We start from the raw sequence: 19038 nt of genomic DNA, 5'->3' as shown, positions 1-19038 counted from the left end.
GTGCAGGCTCCAAGAAAAGAGTCTGCAAGACCACTATAGTTGACCGCCACACTGCTACAGGTGACCCTTGACAGGGAATGAACGGCGACCAGTGAATGTTCCCGACTGCATCGTCAAGAAGAGACATCATCAGAGACCTGTGGAACAAGATACTTCTGAACACACATTGTCCACATTGTTATGTATGTATTTAATTTTTACTGTGTTACTGTTTGGCCCTGCCACACGACAGACCGAGAACAGATGATCAACACTTCACAGCAACTGTCAGATTCACAAACAAGAACTGTTTCACAGAGTTCATATGTATCTGGAAAATTATTGACTAGGAATATGATGAAATACAATCAGTAAGATTGCATTAACCAATTTTATAATGGCAATGAGAAATGATCACAGAATCACATTGCAAAATGGTATTGTTAAACAGGGCAGAACCAGTTGGGTTGTTCCAAGATACCAAGTTTGTTTTGACCATTGATAGTATGCACCACAGAACAATGCATAACGATTATCATAATCACCTTTTATATCAGTTTTATTAACCACTAGGTTAACGGTTGTTAAAATGTTTTTGTACACATTAGCCACTAGGTTAATGCTTATGTGTAAATCCTATTCCTAATAATTATGCACACGATTTTGTGTTTTCACCCTGACCACACAGAGACAGTGCTCACATGTATTTAATAGATTTATTACTATGCCTGTATGCACAACCATGACATTAGCTCCCCTGAGTCACGACATGAGCGACTGAAGGTATGCCAAGATATGTGCACAGATATAGCCTCTAATGATTATGTTGTTTGTTGTTTGATATCAGAGTTGAGGACCAACATTATATTATACCACAGTGCTCCTAAATTTCTTTGTGTGCTCCAAAATTTTTCATTTAGGAGCTCCTTGGGAAAAAGGTTAGCGTAGAGCCCTGGGGTATGAAAATGCATAAACACTGTATCCCATCTAAGAAGTTAAATAGGATATTAGCTTGTGTTATGTACCATGAGCCTGATCATTCCTGTGTCACTGGGCATGCAGGTGAGGGCTACTAATTAGCTAATTGCTGCTGATTGGTTACCTGCTGGCATGGTTAAAACCAGGCCTTCAGACACACATGCAGGTCTGTCTGTGGTTAGAGGGAGAGTTGTCACGTTCTTCCAATCCTTGTACTTTAGTTTATACCAGTAATTCCTTGTTAGAGTAGCATTTTGAGTTTAAGCACGGGTTTTGGTGTTGGTTTGCACATAGGTTGCGTGCCTTTGAGCCAGGGTCGTAACAGTTGGGCGCTTGTCCGGGAGTGAATTTGGAAACAAATACCCCTAGAAATTGTTTGGTGGTTTTTTTTGTTTTGCATGGTGTGTCATGGTGCTATGGTGTGGGTGGTGTTCGTTACATATTGTGTAACGTGGGGGCTTGAGCCGTTTCATCAAACAGGTGAGTATGCCCTTATTTGTTTGTAATTTGATGTGACTACTTATGCTGTTAAAATATATAGTTTAGTGGGCACCACATGTAGGTAGGGACATTGTTTTCTGGTTGTTTGTTAGCTTCCTGTGCACCACATACTCCTGGGGCAGTCAGAGAATAGATTAGTACCATCTACTTGTCTTGTACCATACCATATACTTGACGGGTGGATGGTCAAATATGATCTTTGGCTGGTAGCAGGTGTGGTTGAAGATGGTTAGGTCTACAGGGCATTAGCTTAAGGGTAGGTAGAATAGGGGGCCAGAAAACACAGGTAGTGTGATAGGGCCTGATTTAGTGTTTCTTAGGGTAGACATGTGGTGGGCCGGTTTTGACTGCAGTTTAGGCACCTGTTTGAATTTGTTTGTTGTATTTATTTTGTTTGTTTTGAGTGTTTGGTTAGCCTACCTGTTAGCACCTGACCTCCTGCGTGTATGACACGTCTATTTATTTCAGGGTGGTTGTTTTTTATTTTATTTTTTGCAAACTAGAAAGGTGCGCTCCGTAGAGCACACATTTCCACCGCGTCCCCTTCTGGTTATTAGTATTGGCATTAGCATTCTTTGGTGGTTCTTCAGTGGTTCTTTAGTGTTTCTTTAGTGGTTCTTTGGTGGTTCTTTAGGTAGATTGTGTGTATGCTAGGGTGCTTTTGGCAGCTTTTTGGTGACTCTAAAGTGAACGGGTTGTGGCGCTGGTGCAGAAAAGATGGCTTCCATTAGGGATTTTGTTGATCGCCCTTCGCATGACATGTTGGAGAGGTTTTCCAAAGAACAGCTTCTGGAGCTTGCTGTGCACTACAAGGTAGAGCTTACTCCCAGTGAGAAGCGTTTGAAACCAACTGCCTTGAGTGCTTTGAGGGTTTTGCTCGTTAGGGAGCAGGTGCTTGTGGCGAGGGTGGAGGAGACTACTTTGTCTGACGCGTCTCCGCTGCTATCTGGTGCAGAGGGTGAGTGGAGGCTTAGAGAGTTGGAGTTTAAGGAAAGACAGCTGCTACAAGAGCATGAGGAGAGGAGAGAGGAGCGTGAGCATGAGCGTGAGCTTAAAGTGGAGATGAAGCATAGCGATAAATACATATTCATAGCATCACATTAGTATTTAGATAAGCCACAGAAGAAATCACGTTATAAAAATAAGCAGTTTCTAAGAAAAAACGATTTGTTATGTGTTATGCATTTCTGAGGCATTTATCATTATGGGCGCGGCCATTTTGTTGCTGACATCATGGGGCTGGTTGGCTGCCTGCAACACTGCAGCTCACTGCATCCTACTGACTACCCGAGGAGACTTGCACGCAGTAGCACACTGACCTCCAGAGGCTGTAGTTTGCAATGGATCTCGACGAGGTGGACAGACAGACAGGTTCATAGAAACCCAATTGCATATGCATTTGAGCCTATTAGAGCGACACCAGTGAGACGTGCTCCTCCTGTTGACATGCCTGAAGATGATGGCCGTATGATGTCATAATCAAACATTCTAGAACATTTGTGATGTCACCGTATGATGTCATAATCAAACATTCTAGAACATTTGTGTTCTATATATATTCAACAATTCTCTCAGCATTTCCTGGCATTTCTTCAGACTACAACATGAATCCAGACTGGTTTGACCGAAGTCAAACACATGTGGGTAAAGCCCTATTTTTGATAGTGTTTTTTGTCTATTTCAAATATATAGTCATCACAACTTCTGTACTGTATATAGAGTCATCACAACTTCTGTACTGTATATAGTCATCACAGCTGCTGTACTGTATAGTCATCACAACTTCTGTACTGTATATAGAGTCATCACAGCTTCTGTACTGTATATAGTCATCACAACTTCTGTACTGTATATAGTCATCACAGCTTCTGTACTGTATATATATTCATCACAGCTTCTGTACTGTATATATAGTCATCACAACTTCTGTACTGTATATATAGTCATCACAGCTTCTGTACTGTATATAGAGTCATCACAGCTTCTAACTACTGTATATAGTCATTACAACTTCTGTAGCTTCTGTACTGTATATAGTCATCACAACTTCTGTACTGTATATAGAGCCATCACAGCTTCTGTACTGTATATAGTCATCACAACTTCTGTACTGTAAATTCAAGTACCTGGGGGTCCACATCTCAGAGGACCTGACATGGTCAACACACATAGACACAGTAGTAAAGAAGGCGAAACAGCGTCTCTACCACCTGAGACAGTTAAGGAAGTTCAGAGTATCGGGGAAGATACTCCAGTCCTTCTACTCAGGAGCTGTAGAGAGCATCCTGACCGGAAACATCACTGCCTGGTATGGAAACAGCACGGCACAGGACAAGAAGGCCCTACAGAGAGTGGTGCGCTCAGCCGAGCGTACCACGGGTATTGCACTACCCCCCCTGCAGGTTCTATACAACAAGAGGTGCAAATCCAGAGCCTGCAGGATAATGAAAGACCCTCACCACCCCAATAACAGCCTGTTTCAGCTGCTGAGGTCAGGCAGACGCCTGCGAACCCCAGCTACTAGGACAGAGCGGCTTAGGCTCAGCTTCTTCCCCCAGGCCATCAGAGCCATGAACAATGAACATTGAGTGCTCAGAACATTGAACTGTCCACACACAAGCACACATGAACACACACACGACACGCACACTGTGCACGCTCACACACGAGCAGCCACTTAACACTTTAACATGAGCGGGCACACACTCATGTCGCACACACGCACACTTATGGCCAAAGGAAAGGACACTTTAAATTAGAATAACAGGAACAGTGTATTGCACTACCAAAGCTAACTAGCATGTCCCACATGCTCTGTAAATAACTATGTACAGATACCGAGATGTCACTCCATGTTACCTGCTACCTGTTACTGCACAATGTTGTTTCCTTCTTTTGATTCTATTATATGTACCACTGTATTGCACATCGTTGCGGGCAAGACCACCCGCATTTCATTGTATACCTGTATGCCGTGACAATTAAAACTCTTGACTTGACTTGAAATACGTATGTAGCAGGGAAACTGCTATTTGTCCAAATGCCCTGAAATAACCAACTGCACCGGGGTACAAGGAATAACAACTTTATTTCATAAAGGTACCTATGCTAAACAATTATACAGAGGACACGGGATCTATTAATTAAAACCTATCATTCATTACCCGGCCCATTCACATCACATGTATATAGAGTCATCACATTTATGACTAACGTTCTGATACAGAGCAAGGTATCAGGTGAGACTAGACTTTCGTATTGTTTACATCAGGGTCCCCCATTTTCAATTCATAATGACATTTATGACTAGCGTTATGATACAGAAAGCTAACGTTATCGTACCTACTGCATATCACTACAGGTGGCTAGTCTAAATATAGACAGTCTGCAAAGATTATATGCAAAACACTGATCCAACACCCTGATTATACGTCTCGCTCTCTTGCGGTAGAAGCGCGTCTTTGAGCACGGTCTCTCCGGCGCAGGGCTGACGCTGGGGCTGGTCTGTCCGTCTCTCCTGCACTATAGCCACTGAAGTCGAAGACCGAGGGAACAGCATCAGGCTTATTAGTGGTCTTCTGGACAAACCTCCCATCCTCTTCAAAGCCCCCCTCAACAACATAATCAGAGGCAATGAAATGTTGCCCGCAGGTCTTCGTCCACTGTCCAACAGGTGGATCGCGCCGCTTCAGTGCAGCCAGCCAACGCGCCAATAAAAGTGGTTTTTTCACTGGTAATTTGTGGAAATGAACCACCGTTCCTCTCTCTTTCATGCGGTAAAATTCGTTCGAACAGCCGGGAGCAATACAAAAGCACCACCGCGGTCCCGATGTTTGGTAGGCAACATTTTATTTACAGACTGACCCGACAATCCATAGGCATCTAACCAACAGTGTATACTAGGAGCCAGACCCAACCAGCCCCATGACGTCAGCAACAAAATGGCGGCGCCCATGTTGAAAACAGGGATATTATATTTGATTTTTCAGACAAATAAGCTAGATTTCACATTTGATTATAGGACCCTGTCTTACACAAGGTACACAACAAACAAACTAGGATCACATTGCTCACTGCTTCACCTCCCCTTTAAGGAGCGTGAGCTTAAGGAGAGGAGAGAGGAGCGTGAGCATGAGCGTGAGCTTAAGGAGAGAGAGGAGAGGAAAGAGGAGCGTGAGCTTAAGGAGAAACACATGTTGCTGGAGGACGAGCGTGCGCAGAAGGAACTTGAATTTAAGCATGCTGCCTTACAGGCGGGGGCTCTGCAGTCAGAGTCGCGTTCCGGTTTTGATGTAGGCAAGAATATTAGGATGGTGCCTCCTTTTTTTGAGAAAGAGGTGGAAAGATATTTTCCCCTTTTTGAACGGGTGGCAACCACATTGAAGTGGCCTGATACAGCCTGGACACTGCTGCTGCAATGTGTTCTTGTTTGTAGGGCGCAAGAAGCCTATACTGCTCTGTCCCTTGAACAAAGTGCTGATTATGAGCTTGTTAAAGCTTCCATATTGAGGGCTTATGAGTTAGTCCCCGAGGCCTATCGTCAGCGTTTTAGAGGTTATCGCAGGTCGGAGGGACAGTCTTATGTTGAATTTGGAAGAGAGAAGGAGAACCTGTTTGACAGGTGGTAGACCTCTCAGAAAGCAGAGTCAAGAGAGCAGCTTAGACAGTTGATTCTCCTAGAGGAATTTAAAAGATGTGTTCCTGATACCGTTTCCACTCATCTAAACGAGCGTAGGGTATCGAAGATAGGCGACGCCGCTGTCTTCGCTGATGAGTTTGTGTTGACACACAAGTCCGTTTTTTTGGAGGACTACCGTGTTGAGTCCAGGGATAGGCGTCCTGTTCAGGGGGGCCGTTTCCCAAAGCCTGTGTCTGCTGGTCAGTTAACTTCACCTCCTAGGCGGGGTGGTTCTGCTGGTGCATTCCCAGAAGGGATTATCTGTTTCTACTGTAAAGAGCCTGGTCATATCGTTGCTGGGTGCCCGGTGCTTGAACAGAAAAATGTCAGAACGGTGGCTCTGGTAGAAACCATATGCAGAACACCTATGCCAACATTAGAGGGTGATGGGGAAAGTATCAAACGTGTGGACAAAGAGCTCGAGGGTTCCTCAAGATTTATGATGGATGGATTTGTTTCCCTGACTAATGCACTAGAGTCCAAACAGGCTATAACAATTTGGAGAGATACCGGTGCTTTTCAGTCCCTCATTCTGGAGGGGATTTTGCCGTTTTCAGAAAACTCTTCTTTGCATTCCGGTGTCGTTGTTCGGGGCTTTGGGGGTGGATTTGTGGATGCACCTTTGCATGAGGTCACGCTCAATTCTCCCTTAGTATCAGGCAATGTTGTTGTGGGGGTATGTTCTCACATTCCCATAAGGGGGGTGTCCTTCATTCTAGGGAATGATTTGGCTGGTGACAAAGTGTTGGCTACTCCAGTTGTAACTCCCATTCCTGTGGTTTCTGAGGTCCCTAATGAGCTGGCACAGAAACATCCAGGAGTGTTCCCTGTGTGTGCTGTGACACGGGAAATGTCAAAGGACAAAAGTGATGTTGTTGATACTTCGACTTGGGACATTACACTTAGTGACACATTCTTTGTTGAATTGAATAGTGTACCTGTTGAGAATTTTGGAAAGCACACTGTGGATGTACCTCTGCATAATGATTCTCTTGATTGTGCCTTTGTGTTAGGCCCGGTGGTGAAACCAGGGTTGACATGCGTGCCGGAGAGGCATGTGGCAGGAGATGATCTGACAGCGCAGTGTCTCAAGGTCTTCCCAGCCTGTACGGTGGCTGAGGCCACGAACGAATTGGAGGATGAGTGTGGGAAGGATGCTATGAGAGGTGCTGTTGATTCATGTGACACCGTTTTAGTTGAGGAGGCTACTAGGCCTGACTTGGGCTGCCAGCCTTCCCACAGTAGCTCTATTGTCCCTAATGTTTCACTTGTGGGCAGGGATGGTCCCAGTATGTCAGTTGATGATTCTGACATTGATCCACGTGTCCACACTGATTCTCTGCCATGCACTAGGTGTGATGGTCAACCTAGTTACCTATGTCCTGTGGAGCAGGAGCCGCCTTCGCGACCTGGTCTGTTGAGTGGCAGCCATTTTTATCAGGACAATGTTATTTTGGGTGATGCCATTTTAGATGGTGTTCCAGACGTTTTTGTGACTGACGTACTGCCATGTTCCAGGGACGGTGGGGCTGTACCTGAGGCGGTACATCCTACTCTGGATGTTCACAGTTTTCAGTATCCTGAACTGCCAGTGCCAGGTGGGATGGATATGGGCGCGGTGGTGGTATCAGTGATCTATGGTTTTTGTTTTTCTGTGTTCTGTCCTGTTGAGCGCAGTGAGATTAGTTCTCAGATTGATTTTGGTTTGCAGTCTATTTTTGACAGGTCGGTATCGGTGGAGGGGCCTGTTGAAAGGGAGCATACAACACGGTTGGTGGTCGTGTTTGACAGGGGCCGGCCCGTTATCGCTGTTGTGGTAGTGGCCCTGACAACTAATGGGTGTGTGTGTGACTTTAAATGTAAATGAGATGCGCTCTGCTCACGATGTCAAGTTTGTAACATGAGACGCACATGAGGTCTTACATCACCCTTTAGCCTACAAGAAAACGCTGCAATCGCGTTTTTGATTGTGCTCTGATATTTTACTATTTCGCATTTGACCAAATATGTGGAGAGGCATATTCCCTGCAACAGGTTCAAAGATAACTTCACATTTATTGGCAATTCGTTTCCTTATATCGCTTCCTCCAGGGTTCCTTCCAACTTGTGTTGACAAAACACCTGGGCTGCTCAGCTACGGGGAATCAGCGCTCTCTCTCTAGACTAGAAAGGTGCACTCAGTAGAGCACAGATGTCCGCCAGGGCGGCAGCCACACATAATAATAATAGATTGGATTTGTAATGCACTTTTGTGCTACACTACATGGTTAAAACAGTTAAAAAAAATTTAGATAAAAAAAGTTAGATAAAAATAGAACATAGTTAAAAACATAGTATAAACAGACAATTTAAAAACAAAAGCACAATAAAATTTAAATAAAAAGCTAACAGTCAAAGGCCTTTTTGAACATGTAGGTTTTCAGGCCTGCCTTCTCTCTCTATCTATCTATCTACCTCTCTCTCTCTCTGTTCAATGATTTAAAGTGGCCAAACGTTACAATATAAATACTAATTGGATTTTTGGCTGGTAAAAAATCTGACCGGCTAGTAGTTTTTAAAATCTACCAGCCAAATGGCTGGTAAGTCAAAAAGTTAAGTTTGTTCCCTGCATGAGCCTGATCAGTCCTGTGTCACTGGGCATGCAGGTGAGGGCTACTAATTAGCTAATTGCTGCTGATTGGTTACCTGCTGGCATGGTTAAAACCAGGCCTTCAGACACACATGCAAGTCTGTCTGTGGTTAGAGGGAGAGTTGTCACGTTCTTCCAATCCTTGTACTTTAGTTTATACCAGTAATTCCTTGTTAGAGTAGCATTTTGAGTTTAAGCACAGGTTTTGGTGTTGGTTTGCACATAGGTTGCGTGCCTTTGAGCCAGGGTCGTAACAGCTTGTATCCAGAATATGAATGTGATTGATTGATTGATTGATTGAAAAGTTTATTAACAGATTGCAGAATGGGTACAGTACAGTACAGCTCAATACATACAATTGTTAAGGGGATGCAGACCAGAGAAAGACTTTCGTCTTGTTTACATCAGGGTCCCCCATTTTCAATTCATCATAACATATATGACATACACGACATACAGATAGACAGTACTGCTACATCTATACATTTATGACATACCAGATTTGCAAATACAGTACTGTTTGTGATACAAAAAGAGTCCAGAAAAGAGAGTATATACATTTGACGTAGAAACTGGGTGGGTGGGGGACACTGTACAACTGTACAAGCAAAACTGTACATTGGAATATTGACAAAACCATACTTGGTCATTTACTGTACATTGGAGGGGGTTGGGTTAGGACATTTACAGGGGCCAGTTTCGAATTGCAGTCTCCCGTAGGTGTTCTTTGAGAGTGGTTTTGAAAGTGGGTAGTGATTCACATTCCTTTACAGCTTTGGGTAGGGCGTTCCACATTGATGTGGCATAATTGCTAAACATGTTTAGTCCCTTGTTTGAGCCGAATCTGGGTTTAACATGATTTGTGGAGCTCCCTCTGGTGTTGTGATCGTGGTATTCACTGACCTTTGGGAAGTAATTTGACATGTACATGGGTACCTTGGTCGTGTAGTGTATCTTGTAGACCAGACCCATTGCAAGTTGCTGTACTCTGTCGTCTACTCTAAGCCATCCTAATTTGTCAAAGTGAGCAGGGGTGAGGTGGGTTCTAGTAGTAAGGTCAAGCAGTAGTCTGACCAGTTTGTTTTGAGATGTTTGTAATTTTGTTTTTAGCGCCTTTGAGGTGCTTTGGTACCATGAGGTGCACCCTTGAATGAGTGCTCCTGCCAGAGTCTTCAGGGTATTCTTGTTTAAAAGGCTTGCTGGCTTAGCGTCGAGAAAATGAAGAGGGACAAAGAGGGACAAAGAGGAGTTTTCCTGGAGTTATCCGCAGAGGGATCCACCGATCCACCTAGTGCTAAGTACACCATAGTCATATATTTCATTCCACTCTGCTATTCCTCTACTACCTCGCATCCTCCCTACCCCCTTCAACTTCCTCCCTGCCATTCTTGACACCACAATGTGTCTCATACCTATATCCACAATCTGCTCCTCCAGAACAGATTCAACCCACCCACGGCAGTTTGCTAGCAACCCGGCTAATCTCTCCTACCCTCCTACAGCCACTAATACACCTGTCACAGTACGGCAGGCAGCCATAAAGCAGGCAACTCCTTGGATCTCATATTTGCCAGTAACTCCAGCATCATTAACACCACTGTAACTCCCCTACATGTATCTGACCATTCCTTCATATCCTTCTCACTAACTCTCATGCTTAACCGAAAGGTCTTCACCCCAACTCAAACCGTCTCACTCAGACGCAACCTGCCCTCCCTATCCCCCTCCAACCCTCTCATCTGACATACTATCCGCTCTACCTTTGAGCGACACCTTCTCTGCTCTCCCCACAGAGATGGCAACCTCCACCCTCCTCTCAGCCCTTGCAACCTCCTTCGACAAGCTCTGTCCCCTCGTTGAGAAACCTGCCCGCCGTTCCCCACCCAGTCCATGGCTGACAGATGCAGTGAGAGAACAAAGACAGGTCCTGAGAGCGGCTGAGAGGAAGTATAGAAAGTCACGCCTCACTGCTGACATCGACACATATCACAACCTCTTGTTAACATTCTCCAAAACATTACTAATGCCAAAGCTTCTTTCTTTCACCATAGGATCGAGGCCTCTGCAAAGAATCTTCGCAAACTGCATGCTACCATGTTCTCCCTCCTCACTCCCCCCCACCCCCTCCTCCCTCATCTTTCTCTGCCGAAGACTTCGCGATCTTCTTTGAGGAAAAAGTGGAGAACATCCGCAGCTCCTTCTGCCAACCCCCACCCATTCCAAATACTGAATCGAGAACCTCACCCTTCACTCTGTCATCTTTCTCTCCCATTACAGAAGCAGAGACCCTGACACTGGTAACGTCGAACCGTCCGACTACATGCCAGCTGGACCAGCTACCCTCCCCACTCCTCCAGACCATAGCACCGGACATCCTCCCATTCCTAACTGCAACCATCAACTCCTCACTCAACTCGGGGGTGGTCCCCACCTCCCTAAAACAAGCCAGAGTCACACCGCTCATAAAAAAACCAACCCTGAACCCCACCATCATAGGTAACTATCGTCCTGTCTCTCTTCTCTCCTTCCTTTCTAAAACACTTGAACGTGCTGTATCCAACCAACTTACTGCTTATCTCTTACAGAATGACCTCCTAGACCCTCTGTCCTGATTCTCCTAGATCTATCTGCAGCCTTCGTCAGTCAACCATCAGATCCTCCTCGCGGCCCTCGCAGGAATGGGAGTGGCTGGCTCTGCGCTGACATGGCTGACATCATACCTCAATGACCGCTCCTACCAAGTGTCATGGAGAGGGACTCTGTCGGCCACCCAGGGCTCGGTCCTAGGACCCCTTCTCTTCTCCCTCTACACTAAATCACTAGGCAACATTATCACGTCTCATGGCTTCTCGTATCATTGTTATGCCGATGATACTCAACTCTTCCTCTCCTTGTGCTCGTCACCAATGCAAGAGGCTGCGGTCTCGACTCCGGGAGAGTCAGCATTGCCTTGGCTTGGGCTGATCGCTATACTCAACTCGTTTGGCTGAGTTAGGGGAAGGGAAGCCGTGGGTGGGTCCTGGGCATTGTGGACAGCGACCCCTACAGTTCGGTCGGGGTACCTGCACAGCGAGGGTAGGATCTGGAGAAAGGTAGTGTGACCTTCCACACGTTACTCTCCCGGTGAGAATCTGCGCTGCCAGGCTGGCTGCCGGCTGGCTGCACATGTATCGTAGGAAAGCATGTGACAGTCTCCGGCCTCCCGGACCAACAGTAGGGGGGGGTGCGCAACAACCAGGAAGGGGGTTGGGAATTGGCATAACGACTAACAGTGGGATGGGGGAAAAATCGGAAAAAGGAGGGGGGAAAAGATAATAAAAAAATAAATAAAAAAATAACTCTTCCTCTCTTTCCCTCCCTCAGATATCCACGTCTCTGAGCGGATCGAGCCTGTCTGTCCGACATCTCCGCCTGGATGACGACCAACCACCTCAAACTGAACCTAAGCTAAACAGAATTGCTCCACCTGCCGTCCAAATCCTCCCCCCTGACCGACCTTTCCATCACAGTCGAGAATGCAGCTGTGACCGCGTTCCCGACCGCCAAGAACCTTGGTGTTGTCCTTGACGACCAGTTGAACTTCTCTGCTCACATCACAGCGACAACCAGAACCTACAGATTCCTCCTGAGCAACGTCAGAAGGATCCGCCCCTTCCTGACAAAAGAAGCCACCCAACTCCTCGTCCAATCAACAGTCATCTCCCGCCTCGACTACTGCAACGCACTGCTCGCTGGCCTCCCGGCCACTGCCACCAAGCCTCTTCAACTCATTCAGAACGCAGCGGTCCGCCTGATCTCAAACCTACCGAAGCCGGCCCATGTCACCCCACTTCTTAGGGACCTGCACTGGCTCCCCATTGCTGCACGAATCCGCTCCAAGGCCCTTGACCTGGCATACCGTATGGCAAAGGGAGCCGCTCCCGCCTACCTCCGGTCAATGGTCTCTAACTACACACCCTCAAGACCCCTATGCTCTGCATCTTCAGGCCGCCTCAGACCTACTCCTATCCAAGCTCCGGGAGGGTCATCAAAGAGAAGTCGCCTATTCTCAGTCCTTGCCCCCACAATGGTGGAATGAACTACCAACCCCAGTTAGGACAGCCGAAACCTGTCCAATCTTTCGCTGTCGACTAAAGACGCACTTCTTCAACCATTATCTGAAATAATATAAAAAAATAAAAAATAAAAAATCTAACCCTAACTAACCTTACTGTCATGCACTTGTCCTAATAAACTAACCTATGCTGTAGCACGCAACACTTTGATGAACGTTCAACATTGTTACTCAGCTGATAGAGTTGTACCCTCCCTGATGACTTGTCATACAGAACTTGTAAGTCGCTTTGGATAAAAGCGTCAGCTAAATGACTAAATGTAAATGTAAATGTAGAGAGGAGATCCGGTACAAGAATCGAGTTTGTTGGTTGACTTTTTTTATTACATTGGATGCCATTTTGTCACAGGAAAGATTTGCCTCTAGTATGGAACCTAGGTATGTAATTTCATCTTTCCTTGTGACAATATTGTCACCCACTGTAACTGAGAAGCCGTCGGTCTTGCTGAGTTTGTTATTTGAACCGAAGAGAATGGACTCTGTTTTGCCCAGGTGTAATGATAGTTTGTTATCAGCGAGCCATATGCAGATTTTGCCTAGTTCCGAGCTGCGGGTTTTTTCAACCTGTAACTTGTTCTTGTCAGAGACCAGCAGGGCTGAGTCGTCCGCGAACAGGAACAAGTTGCAGTCACAAGCTGACGACATGTCATTTGCATAAATTAGGAACAGTAGCGGTCCTAGTATGCTTCCTTGTGGAACACCACAGCTCACTGGGAGGGGGGGGGGGATAGGGTACCGTTTACCTCCACCATCTGTTCTCTCCCCTCCAGGTAGGATTGCATCCAGCTCACTGATAGCCTATCAAAACCAATTGATTTTAGCTTGTCAATCAGAATGGTGTGATTGACAGTGTCGAAGGCCTTTTGTAGGTCCAGCATGACCATGCCGCAGTATTTGCCCGCGTCCACCTCTTGTTTGATGTGGTCGTTTAAATAGAGAAGGCATGTGTCAGTGGAGTGGGATGTTCTGAAGCCAGATTGGAATTCGTAGATTAGATTTTTTTCCGCAAGATACTTTTCGACCTGTTCGTATACTATTTTTTCCATGACTTTCGAGATGGAGGTAAGGATAGAAACAGGGCGGTAGTTGCCTGGGTCTAATTTGCTTCCCTTTTTGTGCAGGGGTGTTACTCTCGCAATTTTGAAGTCCTTGGGGATGTGTCCCTGTTTTATGGAGAGGTTTATTATGTGTGTGATGACTGGGGTGATGGCGGCTGCTGAGTCTCTGAGGAAGTTGGAGGGGATGTTGTCATGGCCGGTGGCCTTGTTCGGTTGGAGGGTGCTCAGTTTTTTGAGTACCTCATCTGTTGTTACCATTTCCAGTTTGAAGTCGTCTTTGTGGACCCCTAGGTTCTTGTAGTATGCTACTATGTGTTCTACCCCATAATGCCCTGAGTGGGAGGGTAGTTTGTTTACCAGTGTTGTGGCTATGTTTGTGAAGAAATGTTTAAGTAATTGGCTACATCCAGCTTGTCTGTGATGAGCGTGTTGTCCGTCTTTATGTTTATGTTTGAGAATCTGGTTTTAAGTTTTTTACTGCAGCCTAGTTGATTATTGAGTAATTTCCAAAGTTCACATGGTTTGTTTTTGTTTTCCTCAGTTTTGTCATTGATGATTTTTTTTTGCAGTTTTGATGATGGAGTTTACGTCATTTCTTAGTCTGTTTCTTTCCAGTTTGAGTTCAGTCACGTGGGTTCACTGGAGTTCACTGCTCATGCTTTTGGTAAGCTTTGACTGACTTTTACGAAACTCAGAGCTATATATATATATATATATATATATATATATATATATATATATATATATATATATATATATATATATATATATAGAGTTGCAAGTAAACCCATGCATTAAATTTAACTTACTTACACAATGGTATACCGTATTGTCATAACTGAACAAAGCAAATCAATGCCTTAGGATAACATTTACATTTTTCAACTGATCATCTAAATGTTTCATTGACTATATAACCATGACCACATCCACTCAGCCAGCGGTTATAACCTGGACAGGTTATGGTTTTACGCATTGCTGCAGTGCATTAGCATGCAGGCCATGGTGAGGTAGGTGGTCAGGCTTAATGTAGTTCAGCATGTTGCCAATAGACCACTACCATCATGTTTCACCTCACAACTAACAGGGAGATAAAGCCAATGTCTGGTATCATTATCATAGACGCACATTCTAAACTACAATTTGAACTTTTGATTGAACGTTTTAAAGATGACCTTGATGATTGTAACTGAAATGAAGCAGAGCCTAGCGGTTGTGATTGTCTGTTCATGGCAGTCTACATGGGCATCCATGCTCTAGCGTGGCTAACGCTGCCTAACGTGCCACTTCACCTCCTAATGGAAAGGCTTCATGGTTCACCTTGCAGCTTAGTTTATGGAAATGCTCCATGTCATATAATAACAGTTATTAGAATTTCCATAATTCTTGCAAAAATCAAGTCTTTAACCGACTATTGTACTGACAACATGCCTCATGTCAAAGACGCTAGGCATGATTACACATGTGCTAGGCTATGTGTTAATATATTATATTCATGAGCATTGGATTGGTAGTAGCTTTGATGAAACATGCTAATGCTAACAACACTTTTTTTTTTTTTAAGAATGGCACAGTATGATCTGCTTATTGTAGATCTGCTTATTGTAGATCTGCTTATTGTAGCCCGGAGGGCTAATGGTGATAGAAAAGAGCATTTGCATAACATTTGCAATAAGGTAGTCATCCTGCAAATTCTTTATGCTACACCACTTCCATAAAGTAGCTTTGGACATGTTCAACACAGCCTGAGTGTGACATTACTGTCCTCTTGTCTTGGGGGAGACATCACCACACACAACAATGGAGCTCAGCAACAAAGGCAGACAATAACCCCCCCCCCCCCCCCCCACAAGGAGTTCATATAAAAATCTACTTTCAGTTACACACCTCAAAACTATATACGGGTAATATGACAATGAAACAGTTGGCTTATTTTCAACCCTTTGTGCAAATAATGTCATATAGTAATATAGTCACGTTCTGCACAAAGAACCTTAAATGGAGACATGTTTGTGTGGTCTAGCTCTAGCAGACGTCACAACACAAATAATGGCCACACCCACACGCATGCACGCACACACACAACTATTATAAAACTGTGGTGTGCTTTATGTTATTACAGAAGAGTAAAAACTATACATACACAAACATGCGCATGCACGAACAGACACACACACGTACACATATGTACATGTACACACACACACACACACACACACACACACACACACACACACACACACACACACACACACACACACACACACACACACACACACACATACCAAACCAATTATTACTTGAACAAAGAGAATGACAATTAGTACCTTAGTACTAAGTACATGGGATGTACAACAACCTTGATCCAAACCCTTTACTCTCTGTGTATGCCATCAAGTACACTTGGTGCAACTGGTGAATGCTTTGTTACAATTCAGCAATGGGGCTAGAAGGGTAGAGCACAGAGCAAGAGTAGCCTTTGTTTACCTCTCAACTTTTGCACTAAAATCTACAGCTAATAATACTGAATCATTTGGGGGCAAAAAGGGGGACATCATCTCCTTTTATCCTTTCTCCTGCCATCAAACCGCTGTGTACGACATGAATGTTTGACACAAAAGACTATAAAGAGCCTTTGTTGTGTTAATGACATCAGCTCCAATGAAGAAAAAAACACATGTCTGGTCGTGTCATCACAGAAAAAAAATTATTACAACACCTCATTTATCATTCATGCTTTTATGTTCACTATTCACAGCAGTTACAGTTTACACAAAAAGAAGTCTTGGTTCCGCGAGAACGAAAGTCAACATCCCATAATTATGCTACTATGTTTAATGAGCGAGCAATGTGGGTTTTTTGTGTATGAATGTGTCGACATGAGATTGTGCACTATTGTCCATTTGTATGGAAATTTGGCTTGTATCCAGTCCTCAATGATGATAAAAACACAAGATTAAAACAAAAAAAACACAATAAAACCACAACTATACAAAACCCACAGCATGCTGGACACTAGTTAAAAACAAAATACTATTGTTAAAAACATCCCCATCCTTTGTGCTACCATGGAATTCCCACCCACTTTCTCTAAACCTTGGTCACCACTGCCATGCATGGGCATTGCCTTTGTCTGAATGGATGTGTGATTACAAAGAGCACTATCAAAATACTTCTGATCAAACCTCCTGAAGCTAAAAGGATTTAAGCCCATTTACCTGCATTTAAAATGCAGACGACACAATTCCCAGATTAATTAGTTATAAGTATATAACAAAATACTACAGTATAACAGAAAATTGCTTCTGGTCTTGTCTAAGGCAAAAATCTTATTGAAAACATAATAAAAAATTACCAAATGACAAAATATCTCACTAAGAGTATATGTAGGCCTACCTATACACAGAACTATTGTATGTGTTTGCCTTTATGTGAAAACGACCACCATGCAGCCAAAACAAGGATGGCTAATGGCTATACTGATCGTGTGCACCAAATCTGAATAAAACCATTATACGCTTTTGCCTTCATCCTCTGCTCTCTTTTCCTCTCATTTCCTCTCATCCAACTCCCTGCCATTTCGATAAATTATGGAGGAAGGCTATATTTGGAGTCAGGGAGGGAACGGTAAAGAAATCTGGAGATGCTTTGTTCAGCACACATGAGAGCAGCAGCAGGGGTCTCACTCAGGTTCGCTTTAATGTACCTTGCATGGTGGAAATAGAGTGCTTATTGACAAAATAGGCTGAAACGGTCTGTTGCATGTTGAAAGGGGTTGTGTTTCGCAAAGGTATAATAACACACATGGCCAACGGGCAGCATTTTTATGTGCAATAACTTACAGTGTTTTGGACTGGCAGTCCATCCCATCCGTTCCAGTTGCGCACATGGAATGTGGGAGAAATACCAATTTGTATGGAGGTGCTATTCCGCCACTGTTAATAATGTAACTAATTACTAGTACTCAGCAAATAGCCACCCATGCAAGATGTTTCAAACCGGCTCCAAATGAGGCAATGGTGTGTTTGTCATCATCATGGACCCCAGCAGCATCGCACAAAATGAGATGAAGCTTGGGTGCTCTGTGTGCGAAGGCGCAATGAATCTCTCTCCCCCTCAGCGAAAAACCCGATCACTAGAGCAGAGATGTCTGTCAGTGCGATCTACTGTATAGCCCCTCGCAGCGGGGCCGTGGGGCCGGAGAGGTTATAAAACTCAAACGGGGAAATTAAAGCCAATGGGCCATCAAGACACCTTTGTCCATAAACAATAAATCCACCGGGCAGATTTATCTGGTTGTGTTTCTCCAACAAACCCTAGTGCGCATTTCCAGTGACCAACGCATCTGGGGTTCATGCTATACTGTAAATAAAGGGACAGCGCTGCTTCTTCCATTTTATTTATGTGCTTGTTTAAGTTAATGTCCCTGACTCACGATTTGTTTATTTCTGCCCGTTTTCTCGAGACCGTAGTTCCATGGCAGCAACAACAACGGGTCCGGGATGAACACAGACAGACAGTCCCGAGCCTCGAACGCACGGACTCTAGTTCTGGTTCCACCTGCGTGCGCGCGGGGCTGGAGAGAACCACACAGGGCACCGCGCAACGGTGCTGTCAACATCAATATCCTCCTAACCTGGTTCACCATAGGTATACAATCTAATGTGCATTTTATTTGAACGCTTTACCTCTACAATGAACGTCTTCTCCTCTCCACACACCGAGACGACCCAAAAGAAAATGTGAAAGTAGCAGGTTTTCCAGCAGAACCCCGGGAGTCCAGCTTTCCTCCTCCTCTTCACTCCTCCGTCCGTCATGGCCGTGGTGTCCCCGAAATCCCCCCCGGGCCCCACTGTCCACCGCTGATTTCCCAGTCTCCTGTCGCCTTATCCCCGGGGAAAACGGTCGCCGTCCCGCTTCATGTCGTGTGTTGTTGTGTTCTTCTCTTCACTCTGCAGACCCACCGCTCGCTGCACTCGCCGGGCGGCCGTCCTCATTGCGCAGACTCTGTCGGCAGAGCGGTTGGTCCGCGCGGGTATCGGCTATTATTGAGAGAGAGAGGGAACATTTGACGAGGTGTGTGTGTGTGTGTTTGTCTGTA

General features: G+C 44.8%; 1 protein-coding gene across 1 annotated transcript in view; it reads right to left on the bottom strand.

The window, feature by feature from the left end:
* The window catches only part of mmp24 (matrix metallopeptidase 24), a gene marked incomplete at both ends in the record, with an annotated part of 493526 nt that extends 474772 nt beyond the window's left edge, over window positions 1-18754 (bottom strand). The window contains 1 exon segment of the mRNA XM_084317135.1: window positions 18626-18754. Within this exon segment, the coding sequence (XP_084173261.1) occupies window positions 18626-18754 (129 nt within the window).
* Between the last annotated feature and the right edge of the window lie 284 nt (window positions 18755-19038).

Source organism: Notolepis coatsorum (assembly GCF_963971535.1).
Source record: "Notolepis coatsorum genome assembly, chromosome: 6".
Lineage (NCBI taxonomy): Eukaryota > Metazoa > Chordata > Actinopteri > Aulopiformes > Paralepididae > Notolepis > Notolepis coatsorum.
This window is presented reverse-complemented; position numbering and strand designations above follow the sequence as displayed.